Raw genomic sequence first — 14,733 nt, 5'->3', positions numbered from 1 at the left:
ACAGCACACGCGGACAACCCACACGACCACAGCCAATCTAAACCGACTTCTGCTACCCACAGATCTCGGGAACCCAGCACAATGACAACAACCAGCACAAGAGAGCAATCGTTGCTTAGCTCGGTTCACTTCCTGCCCACAATGAAAACAAAATGTTGAAATCAAATGTAAGTATATAAGCATTTGATGTACATATGTATGTATATAGATGTATTTGTTTATAGTATATACATATGTACATTTATAAATTTCTTGGTTCGTTGTGCTGTTTTATTATTATTATAATTGAATTTAAAAAATACTTGTCAAGAAAAAAAAAACCGATTTTGTGATACAAAAGGCTTGAATGTTTGATTATAAATTCATAATCAAGACGATTTTAATAGTTTATTGGGTGACAATTCGAAATCTATGAGGGATAATGACTAAGCTTATGATATTTCCATATTTCGAATTTCAAAAAGCAACTAAAATAAAAACTACCACGTTTCTGCTTACTGAATGAAACGTTTTTAAATAACAAAAGTCACTCCTAATTTTGATGTCGATTAAAAAGCTTGGTATATAGTCAGAAAGGTTTCTAAATAACAAAGGACACTAGCACTAGTTCTTCTCCTCCTACAAGGTTCTTATAGGAAATATTGAACTTTTCAGGGAAAAACTTTAAGCTTATCTGAAACAGACAAATATACTTAAAAAGGCTTTCTCCAATCTTAAAAAAAATATATTTCTGGGTTTAGAATTTAGTTCATTGTGACACTTCATTAAAAGTGACATAGTTCTGTCTGCCTGTCCTGCCACAATCGAGTTATAAATACGATAAAACTATACTTTGATCATCTATTTTGAAATTATCAAGATCGAAAGCTTCAAAATAATTGTATATAACATTTGATGGAAAATAAAAACTTTCCGGAACTTGTTGTGATCGGCAACATCTTTTTTGAAAGCGTTAAAATCAAATATTTATGGACTAAATCCATCTAAGTGGGGAAAAAGACCAAGATAAACCATTTAAAAAGACCAACTAATTCAAATTTTTAAATACAACTGTTCAAAAACCTTCCATCAGGTTTAAAGAACTCATTGAAACAATGGCTTATAAGTTCTTTTCCAAGTGCTCTGATTAATATTTATAATACAAAATTTATACTTGATAGGTGATTATATTATGAAATCTTAATAGAAGGATAAATTGTTTTCAAAAGCTGGCATAATTTCTCTATAAATCTCATTTATGAAGCAATCAAAGCAAAACCAGACACACAAAAACAAAAAAAAAAGTATCTACAACAAATTCTCAGCCATAAAATGGGCAGTCAAGCGCAGAGGAGCTGCTTCTGCCTTTGACCAAAATAAGTCAATTGGTGGAGGAAACAAACAGAAAACTCAACCGTAAGTTTAACATGCTTCAGTGATCGGGAGACTATCTATACAGCTTGAGTATATTGGGCGTGGTTCGGCGCTTGAGGAAAACCTTTGCTTTGGCAGGAGGCGGGGGGAAGGTCGTTGAGATTTTTCATAGTGGATAGCAAAGAATTTTGATTAACATGGAAAATCATTGGAGTAAGTCAAAATGATGGAGTGGGGGGTAGGCAGCAGCAGCGGCAGCAGCAGGAACAGATCAACGCATACAATGTACGCATTATTTGTTGGCCATGGGCCAATAATTGCTTAACTAAATGTGAATCCTGCCGAAAGGCCAAAAGAGCGTCTCGTTAGGGCTCCACGACCACAAGAAAAGAGTCTCGCTGGGGCTTTTAAATAATCGCAATGGCAAAAACAATACACAAACAAAAACCCAAGTAACCAACCTAACCAACCAACAAAACAAACAAACAGACGAAAGAAAAGAAACTTAAAAGCAACAAAAAAAAAAAAAAAAGCTCACAAATTGTCATTTCTTAACCTTTTCAGATTGCGAGGGAGCGACTGCAGGAGTTGGAGTTGATGCTGGAGTCGGAGTCAGAGCGGAGGCTCGCACAATGTGCTTTAAGAAATGCCGAATTCCAGAAGCTACAGTACAATCAGTTGAATTAAAAAACGAGCACACACACACACACTCTGGACAGACCACTGGATGGGGGAATGGGGGGGGGCAACCTGAAGCGGCAAGAACGATATCATCGCAGCGCAGCCGCAGCCGCAGCTGCCTAGGAAATTAAGAGGACATTGTGGCGGCATGTGGTTAGAACTTGCTGCTGCTGATCTGCGGCGGCAGCTTAAACACACAAAATCCAGCAGAAAACCCATCGGAGCCAAGTCTCAGTTGCAGGCTGATTCAAGATTCTTCGCGTTGCTGCGTTGTTGGTGGCTTTTTCGGACACAACCTGGACACAAACTGGCAACTGGCCACTGCTAGCAGCTACCAAACGGACTGTTGCCTGACAGAGGTCGCCCTCGTATGTAATCGTTGGACGACGACGATGACGACAACGACGACGGCGACGGCGACGAGGATTGCAAATGCTTTTGTGCGTCTTGTGCTTCGCACGTGGCCAACATAAACCTCATGACGGCGGCGGCGACCCCAAATAGCAGCGGGCAACAGGGAACAACAACAGGCAACAGGCAGCAGCAAATCATTGAAATGTCGTTAGGAGAAGGAGGAGCAGGAGTAGGCTCTTCTCCTCGTCGGCGGCGACGGCGGTGGCGGTGGCACGCGGCTGCTTTCGATAGTCGTATTCGAACCGCAAAATGCTTTTAATTTCTCAAAACAGGCAAAACTGATATGTGTGTACTTAGTGGGCAACAGCGCAGAGTCACAAGGAGCAGACAAGGTTGAGCTTTGTACCTGCATTCGAATAGTGAATCAGACTTTGCTATATAACCACTAACTTGGCCTACTCATTAAACTCATTTATTTAGCCAAATGAAGTGAAATATCTTTGTGAATTATATGTAAGTTAGTTTAAATTAATGATTATTGGTTACAAGCTTTATTTTTTGGCCATATCGTTGAAAATACCAAAGAAAATACAGAGAATACGCAAAATTGTCAAAGACACTAACAACCATTTTTATCACAAAATGTTTAGCAAATCATCTGAAATTCCATATACTAAAAGCTTAGTTAGACATACATATTTGGTATTTCAGGAATATGCAAACTACAATTTCCTGGAATTCCCAAAAGAGTTTTCTAACACGACATGTTTTTCAATCGGAAACAAAGTAAACTTTCAGTTCTAAGAGAGTTTCCTAATCTTATGATGAAGTTCCAAACGATTTCAGTTACAGATGACACACTTTTTTGGAAGGTTTCCTAATATATACAAATATTATAGTATATAAGGTTTATGTTTATTGTTTAAGTTCTTCTTTCAAGCTAAAATTGATCGAATTTAAAGAATTTTTTAATAAAAATCAATAATATTCAATTCAAAGCTTAATTAAACTGCTACAAAGTAGGAAAAAGGTTAACAAATTTAAACAAAAAATAAAGAGAAAAGAAAAAACCCTAAAATTGCATATAATTTTATCCCTAAATTTGGGCCATTGAAATTCTAAAATTTTCTATTCCAAAAGAGGAGAATATCAGTTTAAGAAAAGTCGTGTAAATATTCATAATTAGCAAAAACTTTCTTTTTGAAAATCTGTATCCAATTCAAGAGTCAACAATTAATTAAATGCCATAAACTTGCCAAAATTTTGGTATATATGTACATATACAACAAAAAATAAATATATATTTTTTATACTCATATATATTGTCTTTTTGTCTTTGGTAGTGGGCGATTTTTATTCAAGATGATGCGCAGGTGAGTGATCCCATAGAAGGTAATGTTGTGTGCCTGCCTGCTGACTATATAGTCAAAACACCCGCGCAGATATATACATATATATATGTATATATAATAATATATATAATGTGTGTAAGAGCAAAAGTTGCCCAACTAGAAAATACTCGTAAGCTCGTGCAACCCACTGCAAAATGACTATTAACCTTGGCGACTGGACAAAGAGTTGGCGGGCAAAACGACCTACAGCAGCAGACAAGAGAGCTTTGGTAGTTTATCAGTCAAGTCAGCTGGCTAACAGTCACAATAACAAACCAACTAAATGTTGATGATGATGATGACGTTCCTGACCTGAACCGGCGTTGGTGGTTACTGGTGACACCCACAACATATTTCGCTTTGGTGGCTGCTTTCATTCATCGAATGAAACTGAATGAAACGACAGCTGCTTGAGAAGATTTGGCAGAATTGAAAGAGTTTGAGTTTCAGTTTAAGTTTTTCAGTGGCGCGCACACGTCATCCATAAACTAAGATCCAAAAGCGAAGCACAAGCCTACGCCATAAGCTTGGTGTCTCCGTCTCCGTGTCGGTCTTCGTCTTCGACTCCGTCTCTGGCATTGAAAAAGTAAGAAAACGCGATTTGCATGCCAACTGGAGGCAACTGTGTCTCAGCACAGAGAGAGAGAGACACACCAAGCAGCTGATGGTGCATGACGACGGCGACAGCAACGACATCAATGTTGTTGACGATGATGATGGGGCAATTGTTGCCTGATCGATTTATGAACTCGACGCCAGTGACGTCACAACAGAAAACCCACCTAGATAAACCAATTGTCAATAGGCCAGTATAGCGGAAGCTCTTCTACAACAACGACGACTACAACAACAAAAACTAAATTCGAAATTCATTCAAACGGCAATGCACAACCCACTCGTTGATTTTTTTTCACTGTATGCCCCATGTGTAGGCTTCACCTTGCTCTTGAATCTTAACTGAAAAACTGAGAAAAACAAAAAACAAAAAAATCAAACTGGTCAGGATTTGGATGTGGTTTACGTTTTGGTCAAGTACGTAAATCGTTATCTCTGGTTATGTGTTTACCATAATTTTCAATTTTTTGTGTTTTGTTTATTATTATTTTTATATTATTTCTTGTTTTTTTTCTGTAATAATATTGCGCTAAATAAAATATATATATTTTTGTGTATTTGTAATAGATATTCATTCATTAACTTGTTCTTCTTCTTGTACTTAACTTTTAAATAAATTGTTGTTTTTTTTTCGTTTTTTTTTTTTTTTTTTGTGTTAAGTGATTTGCAAAATAAATTTAACTATGGTTAGTTTCTGTTTTGTCTCGTAAATTCTGTTTGACAGAAAACAACAAAAAACTAAACTAAATTAGTTTTCTTTTTAAATTTAAATTTAGGTTAGGGTTTTTTTTCTTGTAAAAAATAATGCAATTAAATATAAATTTGAAAATTTTGGAAATGATTTAAAAGATATTGGTCTTTCTTTTTTTCTTTGTTAAAGAGGTAAAAGCTTTGAGCTGCTGTAAAAATTTGGTCTTGCTTTAAAACTAAAAACAAATATACAATAAATATTAGTAATATAGTGAGGGAGAAGACTGTGTGAGTGAGAGGGGGAGAAGAGCAACAGGCAGCTCAAAGGTTAAAACGAAAAACGATGCAAAAACTGTGTCTTTAATATATATATTAGAATTTTATAAATAAATTGCATAAATTAACTTAAAGAAACTCTTACTAAGAGCACGCTCATTGGCCCAGACGACAGGCTAAAGAATCTATTTCAGATATATATATATATGTATATCTAGAACTACTATTGAGAGGGTATATATGTATATATATTTGCTAAACAAACTAAAATTAGTTGATAGTTTTGTTTTTTAGACTCTGTGCAGCAAAATCTGTTTCATTATAAGTAATAAGTTTTACAATTTCTACAATTACATATTAAGTATAACTCTCTAACCGATTTGTCTTGATTATTGTCTTTCATATAGTATATATATTGCACTTATGGTTTACAACACGAGAAAAAAAAAGAAACGACTAACTAACTAAAGCAGTCTCGTCTAATTGTGTGTCTGTCTCAAACTTCTTTAAAATCTTTTTTTTTTTTTTTTTGTTCTTGCTTTCAGAATGGCACTGCTATTGCTTTTAAGGCGAGAGGGGGTGGGTGTGTTTTTGGAGAGGGGATCCCCATACAAATCTATGTATACATGTATATGTAACTATATATGGCAGCTCTAAGATAGAGAGAGATAGAGAGCTGTAGCTTTTGCGTTTTGCTATGGCACAATTGCCTTTAAGTTTTGACTAGTATATAACTATATAAATTAAAACAAAATTCTTGTTTTTTTGCTTTGTTTATTTCAAATTGAGCTTGCCACGCCCATTTCGTTTAAAGTATTAAACAAAACGAGCGGCGAGATCGTAATATGGCTAACTATTAGATCCGCCCCTTGATGAATATATTGTCTAAGAAATTTTATCTTTAAAATACGAGCGCGGGGGGATGGAATGAAATGGAAGCCAAATATTTCACTTTGGATCTGCTAAAATGATATATTGTATATATATATATATTGTTTCTAATCATCATCATTATCATTTACTCTGCCCAGGCTAACTAACTAAGTACATTAACGTGGTCTGGTATCTGGTCACAATATTTTATTGTGATTTTGCTTTCTGAAAGAAAGAAATTTTGAATAGTTAAGTCAGGGTTAACGTGGAGATAAACTGTAATAAACAATTGGACTTGAAAGTTGAAGACAAAGAGATATACATATGTATTTCTGGAACTAGAGTACCACTTTAGTACATAATCCGCATATCAAATTCATTTTACTCTATATATTTCGAACTTAAATTTTCTGATCTCGCTCTCCAGTATTAAATTGAATGTTTTGTGTGCGTTTCAAGTAGAAAAGTTGATGCAAAATCACAACTGATAACCATGACACTTAGACCTCAGTTTTTCTCTAGATTTAACTATGTATTATCTGCCTCAAATCTAATTCTAACGCTGCGCATGCGTATGCGACATATGGGAATGCGTTGAATGAGGCGGCGGCACGTGTGGCACATGCGCATGATGACCCCCATAGGCCTGGGCATGGGATAATGGTGATGCCTGTCCTCCGCTATAGCCCGATTGCATAAGGCTCTGTTCGAGACTATAGTGGGAGGGTGGCGCTGGCGGATGGGCTAAATGAGCGTGCCCATGATGACCATAAATCAATTGTCTTACTTTGGAGTCCTCATCGGCAATGTTGTAGCTGAGCTCGGTCTCCTCAAAGCCTGTGGCCGACATCCGTTGATCGCCGCCGCCCACACTGGGCGGATCTGGTGAATTGAGGCAGGTCTGTATGAGCTGTTTGCCCGCCTCCGAGGTGATCATCGGTTGCAGTTTGCGCGTGGCAAATGTGTAGACGTGACCCGTTTCGCTGGCAACCAGCAGCATTACCTGCGTTCCAGTCAATGTTGACAGCTCGTAGGCCTGCAAGCGAACAGAACAGAACAGAAGAAGAGAACGTTAGAGATTTAAATTGTATGTGAGTGTGTGTGTGTGTTTTGTGTTAAGTAGATTCGTTTGCAATCTTTGATATCAAAAAGTCTATTGGAGGAAGAAGCTAAAAGGCTAAAACTGAAGCTGTCGAAGCGTGTTGCCCAAACGGCACATAAATTTTACCCCTCGAGTAAACTATGCGATTATGTTGCTGCGATAACACGAGGCAGGCAAATAAACGTTGCAGATTTTCTTTAAAAACACAAAAAAGAAACAACACAACATTTTTGGCGATGGCAACGTGCTATATGATAATAGAGGTGGTCTTAAATTTGTTATAAATATAAGTTTTACTTTAAATTAGAGCAATTGTTAAAGGAATAACACAGAACCGACGGCATGGGGATAGCCTTTATTGCTCTATGAAACTTTCAAATTCGTTAAGATTTGTTAAGAATCATTAAGCGAGGCTTTTACTAAACCGAACAAACAAGCTTAATGGCTAAAAAAACAAAATCAATATCGGATATCAATCCTTAAAGCCTTAAGGACCTATTAATAGGTAAGTAAGCTAGCCCTTTACTGAACAGTGGGTTAAAATTTGATTTGTTAACCCTATTCCTTAAAAAAAATGAATAAAACCTAGTCTAATAAGCTTAAATAATATCATAATAGTCACTCTTCATTGTAACTTATATTTTAGTAGCACATTTTTGGAAGATTATAACGAAAAATTTGCCTAATAATCAACTTTTATTTTAACTATGAATTTTTAAACTGTTTGATAGCTTCTGGGCGAATGTATATTAGGTTAGAGAGGTTTCTAACTGTGATTTGATTTGCGTATTGTTTGTTCGAAACTCTCTTTGAATTAATTTATTTTTCAATAGTTTTACCTATGACTTATTTTGGTTATAAATTGGTTTTATTATAAATCTGCTTTCCAATAAACTTTTAATCTTTTATTCTACATAACATTCACTAGTAAAGTCCTTAAACAAAATGTTTCTCCCACGCAATTATGGTAAATCACGCAACCATCCCGATGGTGTCTATAGCGAACCGCTCCAGGGCATAGACATAAAGGCGTTAGACGGTAGTCTTAGCCAAGCTATCAACAGCTCGTAATTACTGTAAAGCGATAAAGTTTTGCTTTGCTGTCTTGGTGGAGAAACGCATAAATAACTTTTAAGCAAGAGGCAACAGCAACTGGAAGCATTTATTAATATTAATGAAATTGTTGCTCGAATCGATTGGGACCGATGGAGCAGCGAAGCAACGGAGCATTATGTATTGCGATGGAGTGCGATGTTGGTGTTGGTCTACATCGATTGCCTGCCAATTTTATGTGTATCGTAACATGTGTAAATGCAAACAATTGACGCTATATTGGATAGTGAGGATGATCCCAAACTAACTGGCTGAGTAGGTGTCGAGGGGGCGGGCGGCCGGTAGAGTTGGGGCAAACTGGTAGCCTATTGGCAGGCACGTTGTTGTTGTTGTTGCCTAGCCTGAACCCAACAATTCATGTCAATTTGAATTTCGAACAAAGACAAAAGGACACGACAAGCAACATTCAAGGAAGGGAAGGAGGCGGGAATTGGTGGTAGGTGACAGGACAAGGCAGCCCCAGAGACCTGAGAGTCATTTGTTAGAAGGCGATTGTTGCCTTGTTGTTTTTATTCTTGTTGCATGTGTTGCATGAGACTCAGAAGAAGCAAGCAAAAGCTAAAGCCGACGACGTGGGCAATGCCAGCCAAGAAGGAGCCGCGGCGTATAGCCCCAAGTCTGGGCTTATCTGTTCACAATCTGCCGCGGGCTGCCGCTGCCTGTTGCTTCCGTGCTACTAACAAAAAATAAAAAGAAGAAGAAAACCAAAAACAATTCCCAAGCTCAAAAGAGCCTCGTGATTTCAATTTAACACCTTTTGGCGGCACCTTTTTGGCCAGGTTTTGGCCATTGTTTTACATGTGTGTGCGCGGACGTTTCGTTCGATTTTCGTTCTTTTCTGCATTATGCAAAAGTTTAAACGCTAAGAAGAACAACAACATCAACAACGTTCATCGGCATCGACCTACGCAATTAGGTTAAGTCAACAAAATGAGATCACTTAGTAGCTTCGCTTTTCACTTTTTCTGCGTTTTTCAACGTCTCCGCCCACGCCTTTTTAGCTAGACCGAAAAATTACCAAAATTGGCCATTGGCCATTGATGATGATGATGGCGTCTGATCAAGTTCATTGGCCGCAATTTGTAGCGCCAAGCCGAAATCAAAAAGGAACTACCGGGGGGGAACCGGGAAGAAGGGGAGGAACAACTGCCCATTGTCTTGCCAACTGTCAACCGTTGGCCCGAAACTGACTATAGCTGGACAGGGAATATATCGTTGAGGGCCCCCACATCAAAGTCAACAAAAAAGAACAAAAGTTTGTCTCCTGTTTTGCTGATTGTTTTTTTGCTTTTAGCCCGCTGTCTGCAAGGCGTGTGCCTGTCATAAGTAGCAGAAACAGGATGGTAGTAAAACCGACGAAAGAACAGAAGGACAACAAAAAACCTCAAGTCTCTGGGGTCAAATATATGTATATAGAAAAGTAGTTATAAGCGCGTGTAGGTAGATATTATAGTTCAAGTTAAATCATCTTTAAAAACAAAAAGACACAAAAAAGAAATGAATCGAACAAGCTAAGGCTTATCCTGTTGATACAGTAATCAGGCAAATATGTCTTTTATAATACGTTTATGAACTGCAAAGAGAGAAAAGTTCAACCTACTCATTAACGGTTTGATTGCACTTTTATCATTCTAAATAAGATGTTATCCTTTACAAACTTTTTTAACTATTTTGAAAATCAAAGATTTTGTAAATTTCTATTTCGATAACGCTAGAAACGACTAAACGATTCTGAGAAGACAAAACATTAGTTGGGATAAGTTAAAACTTAATTTTGGTGCTGTTTGTCTAACATCTCTACAACGAAAAAATCGATTCAGTGTCAAAGAATGACCAATACATTAAGTTCACAGTAATCGAAAAAAAGTTTTTCTTGCCAAAATGTATTTTTTGGGTGGCTTGTTCCTTTGGAAACTATATGATTGAGTAGCTAGATATTTATGAAATTTGGCACAACCTGTGATCAGTATTTTAAGCCTATAAATGTCAAATATTATGAACATCGTTTGAAAAACATCTTACAGGTAAATAGACAAGCGGATGGTCTTTATAAAGAACCTATATATAAACTTATTTTGTCGGAGTGCACACTTCTGATTTAAATGAATATGTCCTTTCTGCAAGAATCACACATATGTATCTACAAATACATTTTCTTAAACGTTTAGCAGTGTAGAGAATAGAGTTCTAGATCGATACATCGATATATATTTAATATATTCAAGTTATGCGATATTTCAAAATGACATTTTTTAACGCTCGTATATAAAAATTTAAACATTTATGTATTTTATTTTTAAAGCGCGTTTTTGCTCACATAAGATCAAGCAAATCGAATCAGAAGGACTTTTTGAGGTCATTATTACAGTTGCAACTTTATGAGGCGAACTTTTGATCGCAAGTGTTTTTTAATGTCTGTCCCGCCAACTTGCCTCAGAAGGTGGGCTTTTTTCTAGTTTTTTGTTTTTTGGCGAATGTCCCGAACGTCCATCAGCAAAAAATCAACAAATATTTTGAGTTGAAAACGTTTTTGCTTGGGTCAAATATTTCATAAGATTTTTTTGTTTTTGGTGTGTGTTTGCGGGGTTGCCAAAGATCGTGCTGAGATCGTGATTTAAGACAGCGGCGACAACGATTTTTGGGATTTTGATCGGCATTGTGATCGTCCAGTGATCAGAGTCTATGTATGTGAAAAATGCTAAGCATTTCATATGCAAGTTGTTATTTTTTTTGGTGTTTTTTTTTTGCGTGTGAAAACTGTTCATTTGAAAATGCCAAAGCCAAACGAAGGAGTGGGTGGAGGCGAGGAAGCAGGAGCTGGGGGGCTAGAGAATGGAAATGGGATGCTTGGCGGGACCAAAACCAAAGAGCACGCAATTGTAGGAGGACTGTGGGTAAGTAGTTGGTTAAACCTCTCTCTCCTTCTCCTTTTGGATGCAATTGTGGCGGCAAATTAACATTTTATGAAGCAGCCGAAAACAAAGGGAAATGCAGAATCGTGGCTACCGCGCTTACACAAGCCGCCAAAGAGGCCAACAACGGCAAACGGCGACAGACACAAAGACAAGGACCAACTACTTGGTTTTCAAATTGGAAAATGAATGCGCGATGCACAGTGATTGGAGAATTGACTGTATTGCATATTATGACCTAATGATATCAATAGGCAAATCGATATCATTAGATATACAAAAGCCTTTACAAGGTCTAGCCAACCAATGAATATGGATAATGAATATTGATCCCTTATAATGATCAATATTTTCATATATAATTCATAGTACATAGTGTAATCTCGAACGAATTCAAATTTTTGACTTTAAAAGTTCTTAGATAAAATATATATGCCTTTAATACAAATTTCCAAAATAATTATAAATTCATATTTACAATTTTAATTGTGGCCAAGTTCAGACCCAGACTCAAATTTTTTTGGATTATGATGCGCTAAGCTCGAGATAGAAATTATTAGATTACTCTGATTTAGGAGATATTAAAATTTAGATGTACAAAAAGACAAATTTATCCATATTTAAAGCTATGTAGATGAATTTTAATATTTTCAATGTCTTTAAGTTCGATATAACATCTCTTTCACGAAAAAGTATAGGTTTAAATCTGTATTTAATTCTTATTTGAGGAAAATGTATTAACAAAAGTTCTAATATTTTAGTTTCAGAAAGTTTCAAGTTCTAATTACTTGAGGATGCGAGATTTATAGCATTCTAATTAGAATCCTGTAATTACGGAATTGCTGTTTTTCCTACTTTGAACTAGAGATTTTAGATGAATGTTTAAAAATTTATATAAAGAATTAATTCTCTGGATTATGTTTCATCTGAGTCCAATCAGAATAACGATATGGAAAATAGAAAGGTCCTAATTGGGCCATAGGGTTTTCATAAGCCATATAAGAAGTGTTTTATTCAATTTGGGGAGAATTCGTATCTTGTTGACTCTCTAACTTGCCATTTTTGAGACACTAATATTAACTTGAGACACTAATATAACGATCTCAACTATTAATATTAAAATTAAATGCTAGTCCCAAGCTAAATACTTTGCAGAATAGTTTTCTTTAAATTGTCTCCAATAAGAGACCTCTTGGCTTTTTAAGCTATGTGTTTTGACTTTCTGCTATGATAACGAGCTCTGGTACCACTGTGCGATGGCCGCATAACGATAAACGAACGAGAGAACGCAACATCAGGAGCAAAGTGAAACAATGAAAAAAAAGGAACTGCTCCGGCTGCTGCTGTTGCTGCCTGCCATTGAAGATTAAGGGAAGTGGGCGACTTGGATGGCAGTAGAAGAAGCATTTATTAATTGCACATGCGCTCAAAACGTGTCCCAATCCGAGAGGCAATTCTCCCATCCATATGGGTGATGGGTCGAGGATGGGGATGGGGTTGGGGGTGAAAGGGATCGTTTCCTCTTACTGGACTTACCTTCTTCATGATGCCCGTTTTGCGTTTGGAGAAGGTCGTGTAGCGACGCAACTTGTTGTCAATGTATTCCATTTTGATTTTGACCCTGCCTTTTGTCTTTTTGCCATTGGCTGGTGGTGATTTCTTATTGGGCAGAGGATTATAGCCATCAACATTATTATCCACATCGACACCGACGACTGGACCAACACTGCCAGGAGCACAATTGTCCAGGCCCTGCATGGAAAGACCGGAGCCGGCTGATCGTTGCTGTTGATGATGATCCTCATAGCAATCGCTGCCGGAACGTTTTAGTCCTCGATGTTGTTGTTGTTGCTGCTGTTGTTGTTGTTGCTGTTGTTGTTGCTGCTGCTGCTGTTGCACATGCTGGGGACTGTGATGTGTTTGGCTATTGCCCAAGGTCTGACATTGGCTAGCTGTGGCTCCACCTCCTCCGCCGCCGCCGCCACCAGCACCACCCCCGCCCGGGGGATTAGGTCGCTGTATGGGCATACCACCTCCGCCGCCGCCACCCATGCTCTGCAAGAGGCCACCACTCGGTGGACGGCCGCCACCCAGCGCTGCCACCGCCGGATTGCCATACATATCGGCCTGATCGGCCAGACTTAATCCAATACTACTCATCGAGTAGTTTAGATTATAGCGCGAGTCACCCCGCGTCGGATCCATTCTGAGGTAAAAGTTCTCCACCGTGGAGCCGTAGAAATCCAAGGCACCGCGCGCGTCTATTATTGCTACCTTTCTGTGGCACACTTTTTACCCCTCGTCACACCCTGTCGGATTACGCGTTCCCCGCTTCCCGTTCGATCAAACGGCTCTCTGGTACGTTCCAAAAATAAACACACAAAAACACACACCGCTGCCGCGAGAGTGACAGAGAGAGAGTGAGTGCGAGAGGGGGGCTAAATTACTGCGCGGCGGCTGCTGCTGCTTGAGCAGACGAAGCTGCAACAGTTTGTTATTTTATTTAAACAATTGAACTATTATTAAAGTTAGTTTTAAACGCGTTTTTGTTGGTTGCAAAACGACGGCGTTTGCAACCACACACACACACACACACACACGCACGCTCACGTATATGCACAGTCGCGCACACTTATAGAAAAAACTGACAGCTGACAGTCCTGCAGTGTTGTGAGTGGTGCGAATCCAGGGCTACTAGTCGCAGTGTTGCATAATGTTGTCAAGCAATTGGCGCTTAATTTAAATAGATTGAATAAATCTTTGCTTTATTAATTGCAATTAATTTCGGAAATTAGTTGCAACAATTTCTGTTTGAGTTTTATTTGCAATGTGAATTTCAATTTAATTTTGTGTGTGTGTGATTTCTTTTTGTTAAGTTTGCAGTTGTTAAGTTGTAACTGGAAATCTCAATCGTTTAGTTTTTGTTTTTCATTTTTTATGTTGTATTTGCACTTTGTTTTTTGTCTCGTTTATTTTGGTTAAAGTTTCCTTAAATTTTAAATTCTTAAATTTTTTATTTTGTTGATATATTTTGTTTTGTTTTTCTCCTTGCATTGGTTTGATTTGATTTTCATTTAGAAAATTGTCAACTCAATTTTCTTTGATGTCCGTCTAAGGAAATAGAATTACTGTTCTTTTTGTTGTTGTTGTTGTTGCAGTATAAATTTTCTTTTATCAATTTTTACTATGTATTCTATTGTATTGTATTTCTTCTCTTTCTTTTTTTTTTTTTTTTTTTTTGTTGTTTTGTTTTTGGAATTTAAGTTTTGACTTATTTGTAGCTTTGCACTTGTTTTTGGACTTTTTACTTTATTTGTGTTGATTTTATTGTGGTTAATGCCTAATACGAAAACGACGTAAATACGGATCGATG

The 14,733-nt window shown here is 37.4% G+C and overlaps 1 protein-coding gene across 1 annotated transcript in view; it reads right to left on the bottom strand.

The window, feature by feature from the left end:
- Positions 1-14,007, bottom strand: part of bs (blistered) — a 40,376-nt gene extending 26,369 nt beyond the window's left edge. The window contains exons 1-2 of the mRNA XM_068290954.1: positions 12,897-14,007; positions 7,021-7,269 (exon numbers count right to left, since the gene is read on the bottom strand). Of these exons, the coding sequence (XP_068147055.1) occupies positions 7,021-7,269; positions 12,897-13,565 (918 nt within the window). The 5' untranslated portion in view covers positions 13,566-14,007. The remainder of the gene's footprint in view (positions 1-7,020; positions 7,270-12,896) is intronic.
- Between the last annotated feature and the right edge of the window lie 726 nt (positions 14,008-14,733).

This window comes from Drosophila tropicalis, unplaced genomic scaffold (assembly GCF_018151085.1).
Source record: "Drosophila tropicalis isolate 14030-0801.00 unplaced genomic scaffold, ASM1815108v1 contig_593, whole genome shotgun sequence".
Classification (NCBI taxonomy): Eukaryota; Metazoa; Arthropoda; class Insecta; order Diptera; family Drosophilidae; genus Drosophila; species Drosophila tropicalis.
This window is presented reverse-complemented; position numbering and strand designations above follow the sequence as displayed.